Consider the following 8,260-nt stretch of genomic DNA (forward strand, 5'->3'; position numbering starts at 1 on the left):
GCTGAATAATGTTTAGCAGTGATGAAAAGTCACATACATTCAAGTCCTGCATCTGAGTACAATTTTGAGGCAGACTGCACCATTTTATTAGACTTTATACTTCAATACATTTCACTGGTAAACATTGTACTTTTAATCCCAGCTGTTGTAACTTTGCATGTTCAGATTTTACATAAAAAAATTAAAACCCACATGATGAGTTTATAATATCTGATGACTTGTTAAAGAATAAACACCAAAAGGTGTATAAAATAGTCCAATTTAACCTTGACCAGCTGCATCATTTAGGTACTGCTTAGAAGTTAACCAATCAATCATCAATAATATGAACCCAATAATATATATCATTATCAATTACATTATCATATATTTTTATATAATATTTAACATTTACAAGGCAAACTCTGCATAATCTGCACTTTATTTTTGCTTTAACTTTACCTTTTTGATGCCAACATGTTTGTATGTTTACTAAACTGAAATATGTAGTACTTTTACTTGTAGAGTATTTTTGTATTGTGTTTCTACTTTTACATAGATAAATGATCTGCGCACTCCTTTCTTCTGTAAAGTTGTAAAATGGTTGTTTTTTTAAATTTCATTTAAATAAACTTGACTGAAAGCTGCACTAGTGGTGGAAGAAGTACTCAGATCTTTTACTTACAAGGAAAATAATAAAAAATACCCAAGTGTAAAATCTGTTTTCTACAAGTTAAAGTCCTGTACTCAAAATCTTACTTAATCACAGAAGTATTAGCATCAAAATATACTTCTACCAAAAGTAAGAATAATATATTAGTGCCTGGGTCTTAACAGGCGGTCCGTGACCCCTGTGGGATCGTCAGAGGTCCTGTTACAGGCAGTCAAATTACTGTTGAAAATAATTTTAATGTTTTCATTTTTGCAAAAATGTGAATGTGTCTGAAAAAACACATTAACACGAATCTAACATATTAAATTTGTGGAAAAAAACAGTTAACTTGCACAACATTGATGATAGTCAATGCAATGCAATCATGTGAGTAAGCTAACCTAACTGTATGCTAAATCACTGTGCAGCACACAACAGCTAACTATGTAATATTCATACATATTGACCAATTAGCTGTGTTATAATTGTAAGTGTTCAGACATTCTTGTGAGTCACCTTGGATTGTTTTGAGGCTAACATGCTAACATTAGCCATGCTAATGTTTCAGCTGCCTGTAGGCCCAGTTTAATATGCAACAGAATTGTATGCAGTATATTTAGTGGAGGGTCCCTCCTCCACCTCTCTATCAACTAAGGGGTCCTTGACCCAGAGAAAATACTGAAGACCCCTGTATTAGTCAGAGAAGGTTTTGAAACAACATTACAGCATTGAGACCTTCATGTTTGGAAATATAAATAAGAGTTAACTAGATTACATTAACTGACTTTAAGTTTTCTGAGTGCATTGGGTGAATAGTGTGCTAATGCTAGTTTTACTTAAGTAAATCTACATCTTCCACCACTGCTGTTTAGGATGAAGTGTGAAGCTGTAAAATGTTTGTTTATTTTATGTAAACCTGATTTAACTTGAGTGGAAACTGTACCGAACTCCTTCAGGCTCATTTTTCCATCAACAAACCTCTTGATGGCTGACACAGATTGTTGCAGATGACCCCAAAAATGATGCATAATACTCTGCAGGAGCCACTGGAGCACTTACGTAGTGTATGCGCACACACACACTACTATAATAAACAATAGTCTGACTCAGCCATTGACTGTGGGCTGCAGCTGCGTCTGAAAAACACTTATTCAGTTGGAATTTTCTGGAGGAGTCATCAAGTTTTTGCACCAAAAATACTAAACATTAGGCAACATAACTGACAACTTTATGTAGAGCTGAGTATCGATATCGAAAGTTAAAGTTGAAAATTTGCTCTTGAGGTGAAGCCATCACAGTTATAGAGCTCTTTTAAAATAATTACTCTGACAGACACAGGTAGATGGACATGTAAAGGCAGGGAGTGACCTTTAACAGGTTTAATGGTGCTGTACACGTGTTCAGATGCAGATTTCTTCTATCTTCTAAATCTTGAGCAGTCACTGTTTACAATCTTGATAAGGCTGATTGGGAAATTGGCATTTCAACACCAAGAAACTGTCCAAGCTGTCCTCTTACTTTTGTCTATGATAAAACAAAAAAAAGAAGAGCAGATCAGAGGAAGACTGCAGAGGGAGGTTATGAGCAGCTCTATAAATGGAGGAGATGTTGATGGTATCTGTGTCTGGATACATAAAATATACCCATCCGGGTCGTCGCTGCTATCTGGAGCCAGTCAATGTATACAAACTATAAATTACCCTCTCCTTCTTTTTCTACTCTGTTTCTTTCTGCACTGCCAGAGACGCAACGTGCTTCAGTTCACTGAGTTACATTAACGTGCTTATTGGAGGAGAAGATGTGCACATTTTTCATGATTCATCCACTCATCCATTTAAACTGTTTGTCCGCTAAGCCAAATAAAAGAGAAGATGCTCATTTTGTCCTCGTTTTAAATTGAATTGATTTATTTTTTCTTTATTGTGTTTTTTTTTTTATTCTATTCGACAAAAGTAAAATAAAACAGTGTGCCTATGCAAATTACATTCATTTAGGTTACATATTTTCATGCCTGCATACCACCCATTTTGGAGAGCGGCAACTCTCAGTTTCTAATACATTTATTCTATTTGTTTATTTTGTTGCATTATTTGCAGAAGTATTCATGATTGTTTTTTATTCTCCCTGAGGCTTTTATTTTTCTTGCTGTAGGCCTAAATGTAAAAGCAAAGGAAAACAATAAAGTAATGTGGACAATAAATATTATTTTTAACATAGTAATAAACCTACAAGAAATAATTGACTGACTCCTGATGAACAAACAACTTGGTAATTTAATAATAATAATAATAATAATAATAATAATAATAATAATAATAATAATAATAATAATAATACGATTTTTCAAAGTAAGAAACATTTTATTTACAATATTTTCAGTGCAAATTATTATTAACAAAATAGCACAACTATATCCTGACCAAAAAAATAATAATACATGAACACGTGAAACGAGTGGTTCATAACCTAGAATTAAAATTCACAACCGCACATTTCCTCCAGATGAGGAAAAACATGATGCACACAAAGCTCTTGAGAGGAAAACGACAGTAAGGAGACGCCGGAGGGAGCCGAAAGTCATATTTTTATATTTTAAATAGCCTTTGAATTTATTATTATAAAGGAACTGAAGAACTGAGGAGAAATCTGACAAAATGCACAAATTTAAAGGGACCTCTTCACCTCGTGTCCGGGCTAAAATTAAACAAAACACTGTCTTGTTGCTCCAACTGTTCCCAGGAATTAGACGGGGCCTGACTTCGCTGCCACTCCAGATGCGCTTTCACACCACTGTCGTTTTTCTGTCAAAATAATTACAACTCGTCGTTAAAGTTCATCACCAGCCTTCATATGAGTATCTGTGAGGAGGCCGGCGTGTCTGGGCCTGTGGCCGCCGCCTGCGCGCTGCTGGCCGGCCCGCTCCCGCTCATGATCACGCTGGTTTTGTTGAGCTCAGAAAGGTCCAATTGTCCGTCAGAGTTTTCCTCCTGGGCCTCGTCGGATTCACACTCGCTCCTGCCCTCGCTCTCACACTCGGACTCCGCCGGCTCTTTGGCCTCCCCGCTGCCGGGCTCACACGCACTCTTGTCCGGCTGCTCCCCCTTCTCCTTGTCCTTCTGAGCCTGGGCCTCTTTGGAGTGTCTCCACTTCATGCGTCTGTTCTGGAACCACACTTTCACCTGAAGACACACATGCAGACCCGGGTTATTCCACCTGTTCTGTGTGTAGTTCAACTGCAGCCTTTGTGCACAGTCAATTTATTTAATTTACTCAAAATTCCCTTAAAGTTCCAGGCAAAACTTTATGAATAAGACAGACCTCAATCTTGGAAATCTTTTGGATATAATGCCTCCAAAACGTTTTTTTTCCCTTTAAATGACACTTTTCTCACCCTTGTGACGAAGAAAAATATCCAATAGTATTGCACTTCACACATATTTTAAGGCTAACAACAGCTAAAAATATTTAATTTAACCTTTATTTAGTCTCACTGAGGTGTGAGACCTCTTTCGCAAAGGAGACCTGGGCACTAAAAGTGTAAATAAAGTGCAACACTTTATTTAACCCTATTAGATGACAGACATATAAATGATATCAATTAATGAAATAAGATAATTGTCATTAATGTCGACATTTTGTTTTGACATTTGCAAGATAATGATGAAGCAATGTACAGTGTGATGAAATGTAAACAACAACTGGGTGTTGTTGCTTAAGATGTGGTGAGATATGTGATCCACTTGGAAGCATCTCAGCCTATCAGGTTGCGGCGTACAGTCACGATGACACTTGGCAACTTCAGTTAAGGTCCTTAGTGTCTTTTGTCAATTATATTTAAGTTTAAAGCTCCAATTTGTAAAAAAGTTGATTTTTGAGACTCATTCCCAACTTTGGTATTGCAGGCTGGGTCGGCCTTTATCACAAAGTGTCAGTATTTGACGAGTTGAGGACGAGACTCCAATAACAACTTTCGTACAAATGGGAACTTTGAATAAAAAGTTCTTGTCCTGAATGACTATGTGCAAAGAATGCAGGGTGCAAACGTGAGTATTTCTTGTGAAAATCAGAGTATTTCTTGATAAGGCCTATTTTTGATATTTTACATCATCAAATATAGACGCACGCATTTTCTTCTCATGTCTTTCCATTAGCTTGTCAGGGCCTGAGCTACTGCTGAGGTCAGAGAGGTCATCGTCCACGTATATTTTTCTGGGAATTTAAGGTTGTTTTGGGATGTGAGATTTACTTTAAACATGGTAGATATTTTATAAGTTGTTTCAAACACTTTAAGAAGCTGAAAGAGTCAAGAGGGCAACTTTTAGATCAGGAATAGTACGATCGGCACACAGATCCATCTGTATAGACTTTTGTTTCTATTTTATCTAATTTATTTTGAGTATTTTTATTTTATTGTTTTAAGGACATTTCTAGTCTTGCACTGCTACCTTTTTTTCTTGTGTGACTGTAAAATATTGAATTTCCCCTATGGCAGATCAATAAAGGTGCATCTCATCTTATCTCTAGGGAAATAAGAAAATAGCAGCCTTTATTTAGAATGATCAAAAATGTCTATGATTAAATTGTAATAGAAGAAAAAAAATTTTAAATTTATTTCTGGTTACAAACTTTCAAAATGTTGCTGGGGGGGGGCTGGCAGGAGGGGGCTCCTGACCTCAGTAGTTTTTCTGGTTACGGCCCTGTTGATTTATAGTTTTATTGTAGATTTGGGTCCCTACAACAACTACTCTTCCTGGTGGGGTCCATATTTCAAGAAAATACAAATAAACCACAGATTTTCAGTAAACAATATAGTTACTACAGCTTAATAGGGCACACTATTAAAATGGAACAATTAAAATGGTAATATTTAATAATCGAAGTTCATTTGAATATAGACTTCTTTATTTTGCAGGCCTGTCTTCAAGAATTACCTCTTTATGTGCTTCTTAAAATAACATTTATAATAATGTCTTGAATAAGGTGTAGTGTCCATGTCCACCCTGCGTCTTACCTGCGCGTCCGTCAGCCCGAGCATCGCAGCCAGCTGCTTTCTGTCCGGCTTGGTGACATATTTCTGTATCTCGAACCTCTTCTCCAGTCCTTTCCTCTGCAGGTTGGAAAACACCGCCCTCGACCACGACCTTTTCCTCTTGTACGTCTGCGGCATCGTGTCTTTGGTGAGGACGGCGTATGGACCTGAAAGACACGAAGAGGACATGAGGTTAGAGAAGAAGACGGAACAGAAACCAGAGAGAGGACTCACTGCAGGTGTCACAGAGCCGGACTGGGCCAGCTTCCTGTCTGTTACACACAGTCCTACATGTGGTGTCTACCTGGGAAGGTGTCCTGAAACTGATGCTGGCCTGTTTGCCTGCTGCTGCTGCTGCTGCCTAGTGAACTCATCATGGAGGACGCGTCGCTCATCCCGGGGTCTATGGAGGAGAAGTACTGGCTGGCCGGAGGCTGAACGGGGAGGTGGATGCCTGACTGACGGTTCGAGCTAACGATGGATGTGAGATCTGTCACAGAGCGAGAGATGAGGAGTTATCGCACTGACACAAGAACCTGCGTCTTTGCGCACACTTGCAGCTGATCCTGACCTCTGACCTCTCTGGTTTAGGGGGTAAAGGAGGAGAATATTTCCCCACAGGGCTTCTTAAAGTGCACATTAAAAAGCTATTTGCGCCCAAACTGCTGGATGACTCACTCAGTTGGTTGCTTTCAGTTCCTAAAGTTTGTCATATTTATGTTTTCTATTACAAAACAGCGCTTTAAGGCCATAAACACACTCCTATCTGCTGATTTCTTTGACAGGAAGCACAAAAGTTGTTTTTTTTTAGAAATGTAATACAATCTCTCCTCTCACCTCTTAACGACGACTTTTCTCTGCCTTTTGGATCAAACTCTGTCGACAATATCCGATCAATTCCGAATTTGAGGTCTTTGCTTGAAGGCGGGGGAGCTTGTTGGGAGTTAAAAGCAGTCCTGGAGGAGACTGATGTGAGCTGTAGTCCGTGTCTGTGGTGGTAGGGGGACGCCGGGCTCACCCTGGCGCCGTACACCGACGGCTCTGGCGCGACAGGGGAGGGGCGCAGCGGCGAGCCGCCGGAGTGGCCCTGCTGCGCACGGTGGTGGTGGTGTCCCATGTGCACCATGAGGGCCGACGACCCCTGGATGTTCTCCGCATCTCCAGCCTGCAAAATATCTGCGATGCAAAACGAGGGTTTCTTCATGGTATCCACAGCGAAGCCCCCTGCGCAGTACGCGGACCAGAGGCTGAAGTTTGACGCGTAAAACGGGTTGAGCCCGGCTGTGTACATCCCGCAGCCTATAATGCGTCTTTCTCAGAAAAGGGTTTAAACTGACAGGCATGCAGGAGGGGGAAAAAAAGCAGGGAGAGCGTTTTAGCTGCTATAGATGACCGTCCTCTTTGTGTCAGAGCCAAAATCGCTCTCCCAACTCTGAAATCCAAACCCTGAAGCTCCACTCCGAAGTTCCTCCGCTGACACTGATTGGTCGCTCTCTGAGCCAATGGTTGTTGTGCGCTCGCTCACATCACGCCCTTCGTAAATGAGGATGATGTGTTACATGCTCACACACACACACACACACACACACACACACACACATTCATAGATGATGACCGGGACACTTCGGAGCAAATTTGAGCCTTAGATGATGGATTGATCACTTAAGGAGAACCTCCACCCATCACAAAAAACATTACAGCCTTTAACTCTCGCGTTAATTTGAATGTTTCTATGTGGGAATAAATTACATCTCATGCAGGAAAATCTTTAAATCTGTCAGTTTTCAACATGCTGGCAAAAAAAGAAAAGAAAAAGAAAATAAATAAAGAAGGAATAGGAAAAAGAGAAGATAATTAGCTGTTTAAAGGGGCACTGTGTAGTTTTCAAACTCATAATTTTGATATTAACAATATTAATAAGGTAATAAAACGTATTTCTCCATTACTGAATAAACAAGTTGTTCTCAGAGGAAAATAAGGTCCCACACAAGCTAGAAAGGTGGCAGGGTCCGCCACATATAAACAAAGTAAAATAGTATAAAACTGTGTTGTCTTTTAAGGCCAGTTTGTTTATTCAGTTTATTCAGTCATGAAAACAAAAAGACTTTGTTTATTTAGTTTGTTTAGGCATAAAAAAGCTACACAGATGAAAGTTGGGATCAAAATGAACAATAAAACAATAAATCAACAGGGCCGTAAGCAGGATGTTAGAAACACTACTGAGGTCATGAGCCCCCTTGTCCCCCTTCGTAGAAAAAAAATGAAGTCAAAAATAAGTTTTTTTAACATTTGAATTTAGTCATCAGATTTTTGTATATTCGTTATTCCCTATATGTTGCCTTCCACCATCTTCTAACTTACCTACCTATCTTTTATGACATTAAAGGGGCACTATGTAGCTTTGCTAAAGGAATTCAGAATTATTCACAATATTAATGAGGTAATAATAAAACTCAGAAATATTTATTTTCCCCATAACTGAATAAACAAGGTGTTCTCAGAGGAAAATAAGCTCCCCAGAACACTGTTTGAAGCTAGAAAGGTGGCAGGGTCCGCCACATATAAACAAGTAAAACAGTATGAAACTGTGTTGTCCTTTA

The 8,260-nt window shown here is 39.1% G+C and overlaps 1 protein-coding gene across 2 annotated transcripts; it reads right to left on the reverse strand.

The window, feature by feature from the left end:
* Positions 1-2,970: 2,970 nt before the first annotated feature.
* Positions 2,971-7,112, reverse strand: hlx1 (H2.0-like homeo box 1 (Drosophila)). 2 transcript variants are annotated; one of them, XM_073493541.1, is made up of 4 exons: positions 6,498-7,112; positions 5,965-6,150; positions 5,643-5,827; positions 2,971-3,810 (listed from the first exon to the last, which is right to left on the reverse strand). In XM_073493541.1, exons 1-4 carry the CDS (start codon positions 6,949-6,951, stop codon positions 3,478-3,480), a joined length of 1,158 nt encoding a protein of 385 aa, XP_073349642.1. In that variant the 5' UTR covers positions 6,952-7,112; the 3' UTR covers positions 2,971-3,477. The 2 variants fall into 2 exon arrangements, with proteins under 2 accessions (XP_073349642.1, XP_073349643.1); XM_073493542.1 differs by lacking the exon at positions 5,965-6,150.
* Between the last annotated feature and the right edge of the window lie 1,148 nt (positions 7,113-8,260).

The sequence above is a fragment of the Pagrus major genome, chromosome 22 (assembly GCF_040436345.1).
Source record: "Pagrus major chromosome 22, Pma_NU_1.0".
NCBI lineage: Eukaryota > Metazoa > Chordata > Actinopteri > Spariformes > Sparidae > Pagrus > Pagrus major.

Bases quoted from the DNA above. Each gene is read 5' to 3' on its own strand.
- hlx1 (XM_073493541.1), bottom strand. From the start codon at position 6,951: ATGTACACAGCCGGGCTCAACCCGTTTTACGCGTCAAACTTCAGCCTC. The intron at 6,151-6,497 runs GTGAGAGGAGAG...GCTCTGTGACAG, and splicing joins AGAAAAGTCGTCGTTAAGAG to ATCTCACATCCATCGTTAGC. The intron at 3,811-5,642 runs GTAAGACGCAGG...GTGTGTCTTCAG, and splicing joins TCGGGCTGACGGACGCGCAG to GTGAAAGTGTGGTTCCAGAA.